This window comes from Haliaeetus leucocephalus, unplaced genomic scaffold, assembly GCF_000737465.1.
Source record: "Haliaeetus leucocephalus isolate CR32 unplaced genomic scaffold, Haliaeetus_leucocephalus-4.0 Scaffold0, whole genome shotgun sequence".
Lineage (NCBI taxonomy): Eukaryota > Metazoa > Chordata > Aves > Accipitriformes > Accipitridae > Haliaeetus > Haliaeetus leucocephalus.
This window is the reverse complement of record NW_010972436.1, coordinates 7631397-7652094: the sequence shown is the minus strand read 5'-3', so window position 1 is coordinate 7652094 and position 20698 is coordinate 7631397. Positions and strand designations below refer to the sequence as shown.

The window sequence follows — 20698 nt, the reverse complement described above, 5'->3', positions numbered from 1 at the left end:
TGGGGGCGCGGGGGGAACCCCGGCGCGGCGCGGCGCGGCCGGGGAGGGCGGGGGTGAGAGCAGCGGCATCCTGGGCTTCGCGGAAGCGGGCGCTGAGCTCTGCCTGCCTCGCCTTCTCCCCTTGCCAGAGTTAGGGCCGGGGGTGCCTGCGCGGGGGGGTTGGCAGGTCCAGTGCTGTGCCACAGGACAGGCAGAAGTACCCCGGGTAACCCAGGGCGCGTACGTTAAAGAACCCCCTCTAGGTGTGACGTGCATGTTGTATCTTTCTGAGAACCCGTTTCCCTTCTTCCTGAGCTTTCTGAAAGAGAGTAAGGTCGGGGAAGAGCGATGCTAACTGTTCACAAAGGGCTGCCAAATGTCCAAAATAAACAGGCAGAAAAAAACAACATATCTGTGTCTTCTTTAGCTGCCTCCTCTGACAGCAATCTTAGCTCCTACTTCTGTGCTGAAGACACAACATCTACAGGCTAAATGTCTTTCCCCTGTAGCTGGGTGAGCATTTACACCAGTAAGGCTTAATTCTGCCATTGTTGTAACAACGATCCCGGCGGTAACTATTTTTTTAGTATGGAGAGTACATTATTGAAAGAGCTGCAGTCAGGATCTTGCTCCTGCATGCAATCCTTCTAATAACTAGGATAGCGGCCGGCTTGATTTTAACGAAGGTTTGTTTCTGCACTGTGGTACCCAACGGACTTTTGCTATTAATTTCAGTAGGCACACAATCAGTGTCTTAGGAAAGCACCTGGTAAAATTATAATTATTCATTAGACAACCTTTGTAAGTAGCTTCAAAGGCCAGACAAAAATCCCAGTTTTTCAAGAGCAATTTTACTATCAAAACGGTGCTGCCAGCAGTAGAGATGAAGGATGTAGGTAGGTAATACAGGGCAATAACAATGGCATAAAATTTAACAAAGAAAAACTTAGACTGAGTAGCAGCAGATTGTTTTCAGTATGAATGCAGAAGTCATTTAAGGGAGATGACAGAATCTCTCTCATTTAGATAGTTTAAAACTTGAGTGGCCAAAGCACAGAGCATGTTCTCTAATCCTGCCCTGACACATCAGGTAAGGGACATCTTCCTCTGCTGTGAGAAGTGACCAATATAACGTAGAGGTATTATCTGTAACGTATTACTTTGGCTCTTTTGGCATGCAAAACTACCACTGATTTTTAATTCTGTTTAACTTGCAGTCCTGCAGAAGCAAACATCTTCACTGGAAATTCTGATAAACCTGAACACGAACACTGGGCAGAGGGGAAGGTAATCTTCACATCCCAATTCACAGTGAAGTCAGCTATTACACTTCAGCTATTGTACTTCAGGTATTGTACCTTACAAGGAAGAATTGGAGCCCGTATATTTTGCTAAGAATTTATTCTTTTTTAAAGGAAACTGTGCTTTGGTTTCATTCTGATGGCAACCAGAAGTGCAGGAATGCAGTTTGTATCTCAACGTAGGTCCTTGAGGTTTTAATTTCCTTTATTCAGTGAAGCTTAGTCAAGCAAATGAAGCTGACAAGGTTGAGCCACTGAAGTGCTTGCAGCATAAGTCCTGGGCTCCAGCTCATTCCATTCACCCACTGAATAGGAGGCAGAGGTCACACAGCATTCCTGAGGCTCAGGGTACCCGCAGCCCAGCCTGGACGCTGTTGTGCTCTCCAGCCCTCTGAGAGCTCTTTATTTAAGCCATCAAGTTTGAGCCGTAAGCCTTTGTGAGCCCCAGCACAAAAGTACACACTCCTTCTATGAGCAGGCAAAAAAGTAAAGCAGCACATAAGCAACAGCCTCACAGATTAAAGATGCTTTACTACTCAGAAGTAGTGATAGTTTTAGCAGATTGTTGGTTTTTTAAAGGTGTGCCGTGCCCAATCTGTTTTTCCTAGCTGAGCACAACTTATTTATACTCCACAGAACCTTTAGTGGCACACACAAGCAACAGTCATCCTTCATTCAGAAATTCCTTTGCCCCTAAAATCCAAGGAGGTGTTTGTTTTAGTAAATAAAGATGACCCCCTCCACCACCATATTTGAAGTGTAATTTCCATATGTTTATGTCACCGCTGCCATATGTATTCTTGGCCACCTGCCTTGTTGCTGTTTCTCACTATGAGATTTTCCTAGAAATGTTCAGATATTGTCAGTTTTCAGGACTACAATAAACCTTTAAGTGCCTTTTGCTGGTTGGCACTTGCACAGATGCATAAATGGAGGAAGCTCTAAGTTTCTTACAAGGCTGTAATAAATTTAACACACATTTGCATCCAAACCCCAAAGGGGAACAAGAAATGGTCTCTTGAAGTGTGAAAAGATCTCCACAGTACTTGTCAGGAAAGACTCTATCTCAGTTTAGCCATAAAAATCATGGAAAGTGTACTTCTCTGAATTGAAATGAAACCACAGAAATCAGCCTAATTTTAAGGAAAGTGCTATGGGACTCTCAGAATCTGTGGCTGGTCAGGATCTTGATCAATTCTTACATGAAGGACAGACAGCTAACAGCATCACTAAACACCACGCTGGGGATTATTCATAAACTATTAGTTGTCATCTGTTTTGTTTATTGCGATGCTTTCATTTGCAATTCCAGTATACAGTCAGGCAGCTGCCTGGTCAGCTTGCAATGCCACTTACCTCTACAGATGTAGCATCAGAGGTAAGCCAATGGCACTCTTAAAAAAAGAAAGATGTATTTTTATTCTGAGCCTTTCAGTTCACACTGCAAAATTTATTTTGGCATTTTTCATCTTTTTGCCAAGGAACTGATGTATTTGTTCACTGCCAAGAGTGAAATAAGGAATCAGGCCCTATAAGTGTAGCAAAAAATACGGGATTGTTTAACTTTCATTAACAGGAAAAATGGGTGTGCATAGGCAGAGGGTACAGTTGCCCGATTGGCTTTATACTGAAAATCTGTTACACTAAAACCAAAGAAGTCCTCATAACAGTCAGAATTTCTCTGACTTTCTTGCACAAATATCTGTTGGTCTGAAAACATTGCTGAAAATAATGGCATTCACGTTTTTTTGATGTGCCACTTTTATATAAACAGTAAGGAACTGAGAAATTTAATCCAAATATTGAGTGTGCTTTCCAGTTATTATAGACTTTGACTAAACAGATGTGAATACTTTCATTAATCAGATTTGTGCACTTTTAGTAAAGTTTCTGCTTCTAGGAGATATAAAATGACCCATAAATATTAAATAACCAGGAAAAACATCCTGCTATGCAAATGCAATCACTTTTGTTGTCAGTATCATACAGCAACCTTAAGCCTTGGATTGCATGTGGCCATAGAGGCATTCCTTTACACTTCCTCTGCTCCATGAATATTGAACAAACTCCAGGTAAAGGGACCCACTTTAACATGAGGATATGAAAGACTCTTAACACCCTACAGCAGAAGGGACTCTCCGCAATGCTCAGCTACAGCAAGTACTATGGCTTATCGCTTGAGTGAGTGCTGTAATCTTTAGTCCGAAAAAGCACTTCCTCCTTCAGCCGTGGTCTAAAAAGATGAAGACTGCTATGGTTTTGAAAACAGAAAGGTTCCTGTTTCTAAAAAATGGATTCTGGCTGTAAATCTTCAGCTAGGGCCAGTCTGTCCCTCTATCTGAGAGCTAAGTGTAATGGGGAGCCCCAAAGAAAGGCTGGTGCATCCAGGGAAGGACTGATTTTTCTGAACCCACAAAAATATGTCTCCCTGCACGCTGCCTGGGAGAAGCTGGTTTGTTTTCTTTTAACACCACTGGGCTGCAGAACACCTAAATGTCCAGGCATTGAAGTCTCCCTTTGTGAGTAACTTCCTTGACTAATTACAGTCTTAAGAAAGAAATTGGCAAATTCTTTTATGAAATTTATTTCTTAAATTATGTTGCCTACGGTCATTGCCAGTGTTGCAAAGCATATCAGACTGGTGTGACTAGCTGCTGATTTTTTTCAAGGAAATGACTAGGTTCTATACTCAAAACTAACCGAGTCTCTCTGCAATATTATATTTTAATGTAAAATGAACTATATAAAACTGGCAGGGGTTTCAGCACTAGGGAAGTGTTTTGAACATGACTCATGCCACCCAGTTGCATGACTTATATTTCCAAAAATTATTATTGTCGTGCATAAAGTTCCGTCTACTATGGTTTCTAATTGCCAGAATAGGATGTTTTCTGTATCAGAACAGGACTTTTCTGTACTAAATCAGGTACTCATTTTCAAAGCCAGTACAGCCCTCAGCCCTGAGTCCCACAGTTGTCGCAAACACCATGCACAGTTCTAGCGACACAGGGAAGAGAAAGAGTTTTTCAGCTCTATCATAGGTGTAGCAATTTATTTAATCCATCCCTTAAACAAAAAAAAAGGATGACAACCCAAGTATTCCATCTGTCTTACTTCACTTCATAGCAATAGCACTGACTGCTGAATGTCAGCAATACATTTAGCAATGACTGGGACATAAAGGCCAAGGTTTTCCAAACTGACAAGAGGTTTGGCATGGTTTGAGGCTTGATGCTCAACCTGAAACTCTTTAAGCAGAAATAATTTCCAGAATACACAAAGTCCCTCACTCTTGATTTGGAAGCTCAAAAATAGATAATTTGAAATTTTAGCTCTCTGCTGTCCTTGTTTCGTGAAATTTGTATTTTGCTAAAGACCAAGGAACTATTCAAGGATCATGATAAGCACTTTACAAAGACTATTTAACTTAAATACCAGATAAAGGGTCTTAATTTACAGTCAGCTTAAGCTTTCAGTAGGATCTATGTAAAATGTTGTATAATGTGCGGGGATTCTTTCTGTCCTTTGCCACATTGCTGACCTCACTATCTTGAGCTTGCTATCAAGTACAGTGCTCAGCTGCTATCCCTGCAGTAAGCTGTTGGCACAGGTAGAAGTCAACAGCATGGATGAACATTCATTTGTCACATTACAATGGGAAGCCATTACATTAATCTCTCTGGGATTGCTGTTTTAAATTTTGAGATTGCAAACCTTTTCAAAGATGAGTCATCCACCCATCCATTCTCTCTTTTGGAAAAAGCTAAAAGAAGTGATTCTAATATGCCATTAATGAACCCTGTCAGTTAGACATTTACTACTTCTTTTTGGCCAAGCTTTTTCAAAGGAAACTGCTTAAAGAGCTCTAGCCAAAAAACAATTAAATCTGAGGAGTGATTTCATTCTTCTCTCTCCCCCAGTTCCACCACTTACACAAAGCATAAATAGCATAATGTTTTCTTGCCATGATATACCAGGAAATGATGATGTTCTTTCTGAGGAAGAGGCAGGACACAGCAATGGAATCGTTAATTGCATGCAGCAATTGTTCCCTTCTTCCTTTGAGGTGCCCAGGACAAGCAGAACAGTACTAGCTCCTCGAGGGCCAAGTTTTTAGTGGATTCCTCAGTCCAAGTTCTTGTGCCAAATCCTTGGTTCCAATGAGACTCATAAACTGAGCGTACATTGTGTTAGCCATTCTGGGATTACTTGGCTTCTTACAAAAGGAAGAGGCGGTGGTGCACACACCCCAAAGCTGAGAAGACTGAGCTTCTAAGAAGACGAGCTGTTTTTTCATGCTAGCTCTATGCCCAATTTTCAAGCATAAGTATATTCTGTCCAGTTGGGATCGAGGAAGGAAGATGATCCAGATTTAAGCTGATATTATGCATAAAATATTGTGGGCTACAGGGAATGGAGTGGAAACTTTATTGAATATGTGTAGAGCAGACGGCGCATATGGCTGGAGAAGGAAGAGAGCAAATATCTGGAAGAGTGGAGGCATCCGTATTTTTTCAGGTGGAAAGGTGTCCTGCTTCCCATTAGAAAGACAAATTCACTATCTGCCTGGAATTTTCCTTGAGAATTTGGTCTTGCATATGGTCATTAGGTGGGAGAGACGTTGTGCAGGATGACAGGAGGAAGGACCTAGCAACTATTTAGGAGCTTTGTAGATGCTTTAGTTTTGCTGACTCTTAGACTTTTGCCAATGTTTGTGGCTGTTTATTTGACATGGATCAGGCATTTCCCGTAAACTTCATGACATGGAAGTTACCAAGCCTACCACGTAAGTCCGAAGCATGCCAGGATGAAAAAACATGCAGGTCAGATGTCAGGATCTTTCAAAGACACAGGAATGATTTACCCTGAATATGGTAATAATGCCACTGTCCTGCAGTTGTATTCTGAAAATAATCAACTTTTCTGATATCAAGAGGAATCTTGAGATTTATGCTGGAGATGTAGGATGTAATACTATTGTACTGCAATATATGTGATACCTGCACTGGTAATGACAATGGGAATTATGCACAGTGTAGGTTAATTAATTACTTGAGTTTAATTGTGTTAGTTTTTGAACAACTGTGTCCTATACCGTAGGCGATGAGTGCTACATCTGACTTGGCACTGTAACTGCAATGAAATCATCCTCAGGGACTTCATCTGACACGCATGGTTCCCGATAGACAATTCCAACAATTTCCCATTGTATTTCTCTTATGAATTATGTGAAACATGTTTGCTGGAGTCTTAAATCAGCCCAACTCCCTACAGCTGAATATTGACACTGCCAGTCCATACTGAATACGTCTTGTGCAAGAAGATTTCTCTTTTTCAGAAAGAACTATTCTAGGCTTTCTTGACTTATTTAGGTTAGGCTTATTTGGGCTTCTCTCTCCAGACTGTCTCAGCAAAAATAACATTTTAAATTCATAGCCATTTTTCTAAAAAAGGTTTGTTTCAACTTTAGGAAAATGCAAAGCTTTTTGTTCTTAGTTGAGGCAATACTTAATTGGGGGAAGGGACCCCAAAAGACGTAGCAGCCAAAAATGACACTTTTATATTTTAGGTGGGATTTTTTGCAGAATAACTTTTCAATTTATCCTTCATTTCAGTTTATCCTTACAAAATCTCACAACTTCTTCAAATCTGTGCTTTTCTACAGACTGTTTTCTAAGATACTTTCTGGTAGAAAAGAGCTACGTCCCAGCCATTAAGCTTTAGTATATTGGTATGCTTGACAGACATTTGTAGCCACATCCAAAGTGAGAAAGAGAATATTTACAGTGCAATCACTTCTGTAACTGCAGTTCATAAGTGATATCAAATAGCTTTAAATTAGCTTTAAAGTAACTCATTTGCAAAGTGCCAGCAATATAGCCAGGGTGGCAGACACCTCCATGCTGCCTAGGTACCAAGTGCTCAGCTTCTTGGGCAGATTTTACGGTACTTACTTCGTGCAGTTGTGGTTTATCTAATTTCAAGATAGCTCAGCAAGTCCACAGTTACAGCTCTGCTGCGGCTGCATTAAAGGTTTTCTTTCTCTCTGGAGGAAACACCCTGCTACTGAAATCCTACCACCACTGTGACCAGCATAAGAGATCTCATTTCCTGTGCCAACTATAGCCTTAGTCAAAGATTAAACTCACCACATGGGACTGAATGAAAAAAACAAAGTTTGGGCAGGGGCTGAACTACTTAAAAGACAAGTCTGTGGTATACAAAAGCTTTAGGTGATACTAGAAGGCCCCGTGAGCAAAAGGCATGACCAATGCTAACATACAGCTACAAGTCTTTCTCAGTTTGCACACTATAGGCTGTGCAAATCATATGGGGATGCCGGAGATGAAAGTTTCTGCCTTGAGCAAAAAGGTAAGAGGCCCATCCAGGCTCACCATCTGCACTCTTTTTTCCTCTCCTTTCCCTCATACCCCCTCCCCCAGAGAGAGAGCAGCAGGCACCATGCTGTTTCCTCCTGCCCCTGCAAGGGAGCTGGGATCTCCCAAGCCATTACCTCATCCCGCTGGAGCGGCTTGAACTGATCCCTCCTTTAAGAACGCCTGGCTCCATGCCTGCTGTCACCCGCTTCCTGTGACCCTTCAAAGGTCTGATTCAAAACACATTCGTTGCAGCATCAATCTTTTAGCTGACTGCAGAGGGCCTTACAGAGGTCAGAGTCCGTTTTGTTCAGTCCAGCGAAGGTTTTATAAAAATATATATATCTATTTGGTTGGTTGGTTTTTGTTGTTGGTTTTGGGTTTTTTTTGATACTAGCCTTTTTTTATCCTTTTTTTTTCATCAAGCACTGGAATGTGTAAGTACAACAAGAAAGTCAGTAACATTATGTAAACATATGCATCTCATCCAGCCAGGGTGACCACTGGAGGCCAAACATAACAAACAGGCCAGATTTATTTAGATTTAAATTTATTTAAACTAGAAAAGTAAAGATTTAATTAGAGAAGCAACGTCTTTTTATTCCTTATTCCCTACAGAGTATATGCATAGCTCCAGAACCTGAAAATAAAATCCTGAAATGGAGAGATTAACATATTTGAAAAGAGAAAGGTTAAAAATGCTTGTGTCTGAGGACTCTTCCAAATAATTTCAGCTACATAAACTTCCCCTGTATAGAGTTCTTAGAAACGCGTTGGGAGAGGCTAACAAACCTGGTTTGATGTGGGTTTCATTTCTAGTCTTGCAGATGCGTGGCATTATAAATGAAAATCGTAGGCTTCGTTAGCCATACTGGCATGGCCCAGCAGGCTTCCCAGAAGTGCCACGTCTGTGGCTGACAGCTACCTTTGCTGAGCATCACTTCAGCAGAAACCAAGTGTGATAAATTCCATCCTGAAACATTACATCCAGTACAGATCCATTTTGATAAACTGCAAAAGGTTTTCAGTTTTATTAGTAACCTACTGGGCCAATGGTTATGGAAACAATAATTCATGCTAGATACTCTCAGTGAATTTTTTCAATTCAGTGATTGCATTCCGAGGGTATGACATGCCTCACATTCTTTCCTAGCCACAGCGATTTCTGACCCAGAACATGAGCTTCCCTTCTAGACAGCTGAGATGTCTGTATACTCTTCCTGATGCCCACTTAAGTATTTAGTAGGTTATACTGGACATTCAGACACAAGAAGCATTGTTTGTTGTTCAGCCATCAACATTAATATTTGCCTGTATTGAAGTTTTGGCTGATCACTGTGAACACCCTTTTAAACATCTGGTGGATCGGCAGAGGGGGAGTTTTCTCTCTCTCCATTTTTTGAATATAGAGGAAAGGCTCACAAACACTTCACAGCTACGGGTCTACTAGCTTCCATTACCTAGCCTTACGTTGAGGGGTTGCATTCAAAGGAAACTTCAAGCAGTTTATACTGCTGCGGTATTGTGGCATCAATAAAAGCCTGTGACAGGCACTGCAGACTGGCAACCTCCTGCTCACAGCTGGGTGCAGGCAGGGGCCTTGCTGGCATGTTAGTCTGCTCTGCTGCAGATGGAAAGGCAGGGAGAAGAGTTAACGTGTAGCTGCAGAAGGCTTAAGATGCCTATAAAATGTTTTGTGTAGGTTTGTTGTGTGCATTTGTTGCTGGTGTGAATTATAGAAACACAACAGTGAAAATCTTTTCTTCTCACTTTGAGGAAAAGAGTATACATACGGTCCAGTCATAGTTTGTAATTTTACCTTTCAGTTGCCAAGTACAATGCAGAATCTTAAGGCAGTGGTTTTTGTACGTTTCTGTGATGTTGTTTGGCAGCATTGATAATTGTAACATTTTTAACAATTCTACAGCATTTTAAGAAGAGAAAATACTGCAGTGGTTTCATTTGCGTGTTCCTCTTACCACACGTAGCTGTTTCACTGGATGTGTTTATAGGTTTCTAGGGCAACAGCTTCAGATCTAGCGTGATTACCTGTATCATACCACTCATCAGAGATGTGGGCAAACTTTGGAAACTTCTACATTGAGGAAATGCTGCTAGTTGCTAAGAGACAGGAGTTTTCAAAAGCTGTCTCAATGAAAATGCTGATATCACATGCCTATGTCGACAGCTTTAAAAATGTCATTAAATTATCAGTTTGTTTAAAATATATTTTACTGTAAATATATTAGAGTTAAGAAAATAGCTGCTTCATCAATGCATTATCATAGTTCTATAGATGTGCTCATTTAGAATAAATTAACATCTTTTTAGAAAAGCCTATCAATTGTTATTTAAAGCCAGCTATATTGTTGAGCCATAACTGGTATATGAAACAGCCCATACCTGTGTCCTAAAAAATGTTGAAGAGTCCAGAAGTGAACATTGGACTTCAACTCTGTTATTAATATCCTCTGTTAATCAAATTAAATGTTCGTTGAGATTTACAGGAATCCTATCCATCCTATATGCACGGAGCAGACAAAGAAGGAGCTGTCACAATATCCCAATTTCAGTAAGTCAGAGAGATCTAGTTGGGAAATTTTGCAGACATGTGGCTGCTTTGGGGTCACAAGACAAAGAGTGAGCAACTGTTAATCCTGCCCCATGGCAGTGGCAGCATATGTTAGCAAGATATTCTGAGTGAAGCATGAACAATTGCTTTCACAGGGCTCATCCTCTCTCTGCAATCATTCAGCTTTTCTGTAAGGAAGAAGATATGAGTGGCCATGGATCTCAGCACTTCTTGGCCATTGCCCCAGTCTCTGAAATAAGCAGCATAACTTAAATACTGTTATGTAAGGTCTGATCCAAAAAGTATGGTTGTTATTATTATGCTGACTTTACATTTATAAAGGGAAGAGCACTAAAAGTAACTGTTTCCAGATTCCCTGTTTTCATTTTGGTCCTTTTTGCAGCTGTCAATTAATAACGAGAACCAGGTTAGGGTAGACACAGTTATACAGAATTATAAAACTGACTACTGGCAGTTGTTTAAAAATGAGCACTAGGGAAATTTTGATGTTTCTGATTCTTTGCAAGAAGCAGCCAATAAAATCCCAACCTAGTTAATTAGTTTCCTTGTTGCTAGAGTGGAGATGTGTTGATCAGATTCTCCAGTTTACTACACTGGTGGAGGAGGTGGAGAATTTCCCCTGAGCAGGGAATGTCCTACTGCCACCAGTATAGCAAAGACATCTCTGCTTTCTCCATCAGACTCCACCTTTCCCATGCGCGAATGGCAAGAATACCTTGGAGTCAGGGAAAGGAGAGGAAAAACACGGCTCAGCTGTCTCCCTGTCTGATATAAGGAAATATTGCTCCTCTGTAGCTTTAATTGCTCCAGGTACTGGGCAGCTCCAAATAAACGAACTGCTCCCAGCTGCCTACAGCTCCCGCTCATCACAGTATCTAGCATTGCTGTGATGTTGCTGAAATAGTAACACAAGGAGCTCAGACTCATTCATCAGCTTTACTAATTTCAGTAGTCTAAAAGCTGCCTTTTTCTTTACCTTCACCTTGCATCTGTATTTTGAAGGGGTTCTATTGAAGTGTGTCTTCGTAGCTGATAACAGCCTTGCTCTTTGTAGCCACCTTCATCATCTTGAACACTCTTCTTCAGAGCCTTCCCCGTCTTTGTCCCATGACTGTTTTCTCCAGCTGGCACATTCCTGCTTTTGTTATGCCATGTGATTCAGCCACCTTTCTCAGTTCTCCGTCAGCCAGCCATCTGTGTAGGCAACCTGCCTCACTTCCTTTCAGAAATTCTAAAGTAGACCTTGGACTTCTTGTTTTAGTCACCTGCTTACGTCCATGGCTGACACAGAAAGCAGCAGCCCCAGACTCTGATGATGAAGATCCACAGATGAATGCCAGAACTGTTTTGAAAAAGCTGGCAAGGACCAATATTCTTACTTTGAAATTTTGTTTCTAATTCCACTGTTTTCCGCAGTTGATGTGTCCCATATTCTGGAGAAGTACATTGAAAGGCAGCAGATCTCTCTCTTTTTTGCCCTTCAGTTTCAGCTAAAAATTCTTCCCCCACTGAAAGGCAAGAGGTAGGAGCTATGACAGGCTGTATGAGGCAGCTTCTAAGGAAAAATAAATATTCCTCAAATCTACCTTGTTTTTGCCAGGTTTCTAAGAGGCTCCACAAAAATATGATTAACTCAAGAAATTATTAGAGAAACATGCTGAGGGTTTTTTTTGGTTTTTTTTTTTAATGTTTCATCTTCACTTTACAATCTAAATCTGCAAACTGAGGCATAGGTGAGCGTCTACTTGTATATGGTGGGTAACCCACATTATAGTGTCTGTCTAGCTTTTGTTTTGAAAACAAACTTCTTTTCATGGGCAACAATGTCTTTAAGTTGCCTCTTCAATTTAGCAACAGCAATTTCGTAGTGTTGGGGCAAATTAGAACAGTTTCATCAGTTACTTCCTTCCTTCCTGTTCCACCAGTGGTGCAGGCTTTGAAATGACTTCTCAAAAACATCACTACACGCTGAAATCATGAAATGCTTAGGCTCATAAAACTGTTGAGGGCCATTCGCATCAGCTGCCCAGCCAGACAGCAGGCCAGCACGCGCACCCCCGCACAGGGATAAGCCCCTTTTGCCGCCCTGCATCCCTCTTCTCTCCCTGTGCCCTGGCCAGGTGCAAGCCACCCAAACTAATTTCGGCCTCCAGCCTGCCCTTCCCTGCTGCCCTGACACTAAGGTCCAGGCTTGGCCTCCACCCCCCCGGCAAGCGCTGGACACCCTGCGGTGGCACAGCAGGGCCTGAGGAAGGGCGATGGAGTTGGGGATTTCGTTGCTGCCCCTGTGAGGAGACGTTGACCGCAGGGACTGATGGCCGGGAGAAGGGCCTTCTCCTGAGCCCCCACTCCCGGGAGGGTGCAGAGCTGCCAGCCAGTATCAGCCCCACGTCTGCCTTTGGCCCCACGTCGGCCTCAGGGGCAGCAGAACCAGTCATGCCAGCGGGTGGCTTCGTCCTCCAGGCCCTAAGCCCGCTTTGGGGTTTAATGAGCAATTAGCAACGCCAAATTGAGCCGCTGCTCCGGGGCTGTGCAGGGAGCTGCGGGCGCTAGGGAGGAGGGCGGAGGGCGGGCGGCGCGCAGGTGGGAACGAAAGAGCGGCGGAACGGGCGGGCGGCGCTCAGGGAGGCCGCCGGGAGTGCTGCGCCGGACGCCGGAAAATGGCGCCGCTGCGGGTGCTGGAGCTTTACAGTGGCATCGGGGGGATGCACCAGGCCCTGAAAGGTACCGGCGAGCGGCCGCCGCCGCCAGCGCGTCCCTCGGTGCTCGCTGCCGCCGCAGCTCCGCCGTGCGCCCGCCCGCCTCCTCGCCCAACCCCACCTCCTAGGGCGCCATCTTCTTGGTGGGACCCCGACCCCTGAGGGGAGGCTGTGGAGGGCGCCATCTTCTCGATGGGGCGGGTTAAGATGGCCCCTCTCTTCCCACAGCCCCTTCCCCGGCCGGGCGTGTCGCGCCGCTCCCCCCCATCTTGCACAAGCACCGTGTGGAAGGAAGGTACGGGGTGGGAGGGGGTCCCCTCATCCCAAGTCCCGGACACACAGTCTGCCGCGGTGCGGTGACAGGGAAGTGACCTTATAGCGGCGGGGTTGGTGTTAAAGGGAGCCGCGGGAGGTGGCTGTCTCATGGGCCTGCTGTCAGGGACTGCCTGGGGGTGATTGGCAGCACTGGGCATTGGCAGCTGAGTTTTGGCTAGCAGTATGTTTGCACTGGGGGCCTGTGGCTGTAAACTGAGCAGTGCCCGAAAGAATTCGCGGCCTGCTGGGTGGCACCAGGTACCCTGGAGCACGCTAGGATGGAAATTATGGATCCGTGGTCCTGCTTCAGCCTGGGCAGCTGCTCCCGGGAAGGCTGGGATTTTGTCTTTGTTAATACGTGCTCTGTCTTGTACTGACAAACCACTGCTGCGGATGGGATCGGGATCATGCAGACGCACAGGATGATACTCGGGCAAATTAGCCAGGGTATCCGATAGGCGTGCACGCAGACTGGGTTTTCATGGCGCATAGTTAGGTGAATAGCTGATACATGATCCATATATGAGACTGGTATAGCATTTCCTAAATATGAAAACTGGTATAGAGAATTCATGCTAGACCATGTGCCCTGGTTAGCTTTTGATCTACAAGGAACTCTGGAGCTGAATTTGCTGTATTAAAGCATGGCCTGGGTGACCTTCAGCAAGTTCTGTAGACTCTGTGACTTGGCTTCCCCAAATAAATAATTGAGCTAGTTTTATTGATCTCCTTTGTAAAGTACCTTGGGCCTTGTTACTTCGAAGTACAGGCTTCAACAAAAAAATGTGTAATTTAAGAGAATCACCATAATAATTTTAATTGTACCTACAATCCTTCAAATACTTCACCCTTCATAAGCATTAGCAGCCCTTCTATTTACAACAGAGAGCATTTTCATTAAAAAATCAGGTGAAAACTTATCTTGTTAGTTTTCCAGTGAGCTGAGTAATATTAAAAGGTTATGCTTACAGAGTAGAATCCATTTAGTGTTGTTCATTGACTTAAAACATACTCACAGTTGGCAGTGCAACATTTTTTCTAATTTCTACCTGAATGTGTATATGTTTTACATATATATAATATGTAAAAATACATGACATACCGAAATATGTACCTACATCGTTACTGTAAATAATCCTGCCTGCCTGTTGTAGGGATGCATTTTCCTTATTTCCAGAGACATCCTTAGATTATTAAGAACAAAATATATCTTTGTATGGAAGTGCAGATTTTGGAGTCTTTGTGGAATGAAGAGAGAGTGTTAGACATTGTATGTTGTGTATATAGCTGTAATAGTAATACTCTACTTTTCTAGTAGTCTGGTTTGTGAAGTGATGGGGAACTATCTACATGTTACAGACAATTTCCATATTTCCATAGAAAGTGGATTGGTTCCTGAAACTTAGCCTACACCATGGTCCTTCACTCAGCCATTTGTCATGTGTTACTGTGTGTATATATGTAACAAATCTTTACTGAATGTTATCTAACTCTGTTCTTAACATAATAATAGGTGTCTTGTGAATGTTTGGTAGTGTTCTGCAATAGTTAATAAATTGTAATGCCAGATGTGATAGCCTATGGATGGCTAACTAAGAAAGTGTCCTTTACAACACAACAAAACACTTAAAAGAATGGGAGTATTGGGAATGCAGCCTTAGAAGGTTATCAGAATACTGTAAACAGAATGCTGTATCCAGTAGATAGTTACTGTGCATATGAAGGCTTGAGAGCATATATCACATTTATATCTTGTGTAGTTTGGAGGGTGAAGGAATTAACCAAACCCCTTGTATTTTTTCCTGAAAAGGTATATTTTTTGCCAAGCTCACTGTTTCTGAACTTGCTGAACAACTTCATCAGTGTCAGTACATGTTGTAATTTCTGTTATTCTGGGTTATATTTGACTGAAGAAATTCTACCGAGTATGAAGTGAGACACAGATTCTTTTGTAGTCATACCAGCCTAAGCAGATGAAGGGACTGTGTATAAGAGGAGACTTAAATTATCTGTATAAATTACCCTAGATAGTATTAAATTGTTAAATACCAATTGAAATTTGCAAGGCGTATAGATACAATGCTATTTGCATTACAGTTGGTTTAACTTTTTTTCAAATCTCAGTGCTTATTTTTCTGGGAAGCATATGAGAACTCGGCCCATAGGCGTTGTGTTCTCTTCGAAAAAGTCCAAACCGTATACTTCTAGATGAAAATCTTGGTTTGAGTGTTGTTAAAACTAATAGTGAGGCAATTTGAAGAAAAACGGTTCTGTGCAATTTGCACTGAATTGACTATTTAATGACAGGCCATTATATAAAACTGGTTTTGATGAATTGAATTACACTCAGGAATACTGACAGTCAGGCATTTTGGTCCTTTCTGCTGTTTTCTCTTTTTAAGTCTCTTAGACATCTGGATTCAGTTTTCTTATACAATTTATAAAGGAACAAAGTAAAGTCAAGGGGGATTTAAGTGTTTGCTTTTATGTGGAAATCAAACAAAAAAGTGAATGTTCCTCTGTAAGTACTTTTTGTATATAATAACAGGGTTTCATATATGTTTTAGGCCTATATGTGTACATGAAACCATGTTATTTGAAAATGTTTCTGATACAGTTTTTTGGATATCATTTAGCAAGTGGCAGATTGGCATCTTCCATTTAAATCAAGTACAGAAATATTAGAAGGTTTTTCTTCTGTATAAATATGAAGCTTGAAAGCAAGCCTTCCATTTTGCCAGTGCTTTCATAAACCAGATACATGAGAGATGAAGATTACGTATAATACTTTATTTTCTTGGTATGGTTTCTAGTGGATCTATACAGCCAAGAAAAATAATAGAAACATGTAGAAGAGAGAGAGAGCATGAAATACTTCAGTGGCAGCACCCCAGGAAAGCTACTTGTTCTACAAAAGGGATTCTGCAGTCCTGGCAAGTTCTGGCTCAGTGTTGGTTCCTGGCTGTGTTATGGAGCCAGTTTTGTGGCCAGTTATGTTTAGCAGAGCTGGTCCAACTTTCTACTTTTCTGTGAAATTGCCAATGTTTTCAATTGGCAAATAGGTATTTTCCAGGAAATCTGACACTGCCTTTTCTACCTGGAAGCCTTTTTGGCTGTCATCTTTCATAAACTTAGTTTTAGGATGGCATATACTTGGTGTTACTGGATGAAGATGCTCATTGTTTTGGCAGCTGTCATTAGAAGTAGAATGCATTTGGCACCAAGTAGTATGCAATTGGTTTTGAGATTGTCCTTGCCTACAGTAAGAAATAATGGAGTTTTAATAAATTCACAGAAGTTTATACTCTCTCATAAGTGTTTGTCTATTAACAGTACGTAGAAGTTATTAGTACATAGTTACATAGTTGAATCAGGTTCTTTTTGACAGTGAAAAGAAGGCTGTTCCTGAATTTAGATTTCAGTCCAAAACTGAAAAAGAAAAATTTTGGGGATTGCCTAGCTCTGTTGTTTCTTTAGCTGTAGATAATTCAGCATATGCAGAATTTCTAGTTTTAGATTTTGAATGCTGTATAATAGTATTTTAAGTTTAGCAAAGGCATGCAAAAAGATGTGATTTAGAAAGTTGAGCTTGATTAAGGTCAGAAGTCAGCAAGTCTGTTCATATTCACACTCTTGAAAGATTGAGGCAGCTAAGGGATGGGAGTGCATTTCTTTCTTCCTGCCCTATGCTCCAAACTTTGTGAGATTTATAAAGATTGATGTTTAGATCATGTATGTCTAAACCTATGATATTTCATATATATGTGTGTGTGTGAATGTATTCCTTTATATATAAGGTGCAGAGTTTCTGCAATGAAAAAGTGTTTTATTTTTAGAAAATCTATGGCTACAAATTCATTTCCTTAGTAACTTTCCATCAAACAAACAGCCTACTCTTCCTCATTCCCAACCAAAACAAACTTAAACTGGTTTATTAATTTAGGCAGTTTTCCCATGAAAAATGGGTTCCAGGTCTCTGCCACAAGCATTTGTAATCTGCCAGGTTACTGAAAAAAGGCTTCGTGCATGAAAAGTGAAAGGACGTTTAAAAAAAAAAAAAGTGATTTTTGCAGCGCTAAAGTTCGTGATATTTCTCCTCTGCAATTGTTATATTCCAATTTTACAGACTAAGAATTTGAGTCTCTTGTACTCTGTCATCTCTGTTTATTCATTTTATTTGATTATCTGTGTGAATTGCACAGCATAATAAACTGGTGTGCGTAATTAAACTAGGCATAGCTATCTCAGGAGGAGACGCAAAGGAGACAAAACTGGCAAGCAGCTTTAGGATTGAGCACAATGCAAAAAAAAAAAAAATTGCCAGTTTGAGCAAATTTTTAAACCTAAACTCACTTTCATATATTGCTTCTCTAAAATATAGCTCTTCATAGCACAGGATGGTGCTAGTTGTGCTATAATGTAAATTTGCATGGTTTGTAGGGCTGAACATGAACAAATCCTGTACAAGTAGAGCAGTGAAAAAAGTTACTAAGTATCCTGCAGGAAGCAAGTATCAAGTTTACTGATAGTCCTGTTGACTGTAGCCATGGACAGTTCAGCCTAATCATTTCAGCCAAGAGCTGACGACGCCTAAATTAAATCTTTGCTCTCTGTTTTAAAAGGAAACAGGACTGACAAAACATGTGACTAATCTTCCCTTTTCCATCTGTTTCCATATACCTGTTAGAATAGATAATTGTTCTGGCTCTGATTTTCCAATATGCTGAGATCTGCCAGGCTCTGCCCTTGGTGTAACACCATGTATTTCATGTGCTTTGCTGACATTGATGATTCTATTACAAAAGTACAGTGGTGAATATAAACAGATCTATGTTAATTTTAGGTCTGCTAGAAACACATGACAAAGGAATCGATTCTGAAGAGGAAAAGGACAGATATTGTAATGTCAGAAACTTTATTTTCAGTGTTTGAAGATGACACGCTTTGGGTTTGTTTTTTCCAAATCAGAAGCTATTGCACACATCCCATCTTCCTTTGTTTCATGTGCCACACCTTCCAATCATTACAGCAGCATCCCTTTCACTCAAGTGACTATTGCGAGTACAACAAAATAGAGAATAGGGACCCAAAGTTTGATTGCTGCCTCTTTAGGCAATTTAAATAACAGTTAAAGAGTTTCTGCTATGTGGATGCTAGAGGTTTTAAGACTCAAGTGCAAAATCAGTACTTTCCTAATAGGATTCCTAAATCTGAGTTCACCTGCTTTCAGCCAAGTGAGGGTATTATAGTCTGCCTAAAAATAAGCCATAAGACCTCCCTCAGTAATTTCCCCATCATGTCTGTGGCTTCCTTTTGAGCTACAACATCTCATTCAGAAACTGGAAGTCTCAGTTCAAAAACTGTAGTGTCGAGGAGTATTGCAAATCAAGTATTCCAACAGCTACTTAGTTTCACTTAGAAAATGTGTATTATTTTTCTTTAGTCTGCATAAAATGAAATTATTCTCTGCATAGTTGTAATTCTATTAAATGGCTGTTTTTTGAAAATTGGACGTACTTCTTCGGGGGCAAAAAAAAAATTTCTCCAGAGCTGTGTCTGTTTCTGTATTGAAGTTCCTCTATATATTTTGGGGAGTTGATTTAACATCTCACTAAGTCAGCAATTCAGGGGCATTTTCATATTCCTGAGTTGCTTTTGTGCCTTTTGTCAGTGAGGATAGTTAAATACAGTCTTGATTATGTTTTTTTTTTTTACATTCTGCTTTCTGTCTTTTTTGTGATACATTGCTACAGTCATTTTCAAGTAATAAATATAATTGCTATAGCAAAATGGAATAGCACAGTTTGACATCAAAGTTATTTAAATTTCAGGAGAAGTTCTTTAAAAATGTTTCATTTTCACATTGTTTGAAATTTACACAAGCTTTTCTTTGTTAGGTTGGATGTGTGAGATCTGCTTGTCTGCTCGAGTTCCTTCATGCGTTTCCAGGGTATTTCCACACAAATACGCTTAATCAGCTTTTAGAGGGAGTCTGTTCTATAACAGGAACTCCCAAGTGAGCCACAGCTTTTGAGTGAAAAGGAGGAGAAGCTTTGAAAAAATTATCAGGTCTTTGAATTGGGAAGAGAGGATGTCGGGTGGAATAGCTCAGGAAAAGTTCCTGTCCCTTTTCCATGCAGATTAACATCTCTGATTTAGACTGAACATTGTATCGCAGGGGGATTCAATAAATTACTGTTAGCTATGTCCTCTATTTCAGTATTTCGGCCTGTGAAGTCCCTTGATGCAAATCCCAAGTACTTCTTTTCTTGTGTATGTACGCGGGGAGAGATTGAATTGATGTTAGTAAAACGGGTGAGTGTCTGAATCATGAGTTGTGAGAGAAAGCACACTGCCTGCCTTTCCAATTGTCATTTTTAAAGTATATGTTAATTTAGATAATAATTTGAGTTCTTGATTTTTTTTTAGTGTTTTTATTTTTTTCTTCTGGAGTGCCTGGAACTCACCCTAAGCATCAGCTTGTCAGGACAACATGTTCTAAGAACTGAAAGAATAAATGAGAAAAGCATTCTCTTAAACAGTACTTGAAGTTTGTTCCTATTACTTAGGTGTTACAGCTTTGTTTTAGGAAGATGAAAGTGTTGAGTTTTGAATATGCTTGTAAATTGGGACAGTCAGCCTGCTAAGGTGACGTTCTTTTCACGCTAGATGTCAGTGTTAACGTACCTGTTCTGTAATCTCAGGTGTAGTCATTCTGTTGTCCTCCTGGATACACCTGTATTAAATACTTTAGTTACAATTGATGGTCAAAATGTCAAGACAGTAACTGCAAATAATGATTTGTAGGCTGACCCTTAATGGGCAGCTCTCTCTAAATCTTTTTCTTGTGAAACTCCTGTTCTTACTGTGTACCAAGTAAACCCAGGAGAACCAGGCTGGCCTTTGTTAAAATGTTTGCTACAGCCTTTCCAATACCCAGATTTCTCTTTCATCTTAGTTTTGACTAAGATGGCTTTGAAAACCTGAAAGATAGTAGATGGGTGATAACTGCATCACTCAAAATTAAATCCACTGGGGATATCATAGTTGGTTTTTCATCCTCTCAAACTGTAAATAATTAGCTGACTAGCAGTAATTCATAAGATGTCTCATAAAGTCATTTGTCAATGTGTTGTTTGAGCATGTTGTGAGATTACTCAAAGGCATGTGGCTATTTGCCGTGTTTCTTTTGGTTTACAAAAGATTTTTTTTAAATCCCCTGTTTCATCTGGGGCTTTGTAATGGTGATCATAATGTAAATTTCCTGGTGGTTGAAACTGGTTGTGTATATTGGGACGTATGGTCACTGTTTTCTGCCTGTGGCTATAACAGTGACCACAGCCTATCTTCGTGGATACAAAGCCTCAGTGAAGGTATTGTGGTTAGTAATAATAAATAGTGTGACGTGATGAGCAGTGGTTTAAACACTGTTCT

General features: G+C 41.0%; 1 protein-coding gene across 10 annotated transcripts in view; it reads left to right on the top strand.

The window, feature by feature from the left end:
- The first annotated feature begins 1246 nt into the window (after positions 1-1246).
- The window catches only part of TRDMT1 (tRNA aspartic acid methyltransferase 1), a 40839-nt gene continuing 21387 nt past the window's right edge, over positions 1247-20698 (top strand). For 2 of the 10 annotated variants that reach the window (XR_774944.1, XM_010576902.1), the window contains exon 1: positions 13071-13244. Coding sequence is in view for 4 of the 10 variants with exons in the window: in XM_010576902.1 (XP_010575204.1) it covers positions 13142-13244 (103 nt within the window). In the remaining 6 variants the exon portion in view is untranslated. Of the gene's footprint in view, positions 1267-12879; positions 12975-13068; positions 13245-19139; positions 19580-20698 lie in introns of those variants that run through there. The other 8 variants (XM_010577428.1, XM_010576986.1, XM_010577184.1 and 5 more) reach the window with 8 other exon arrangements.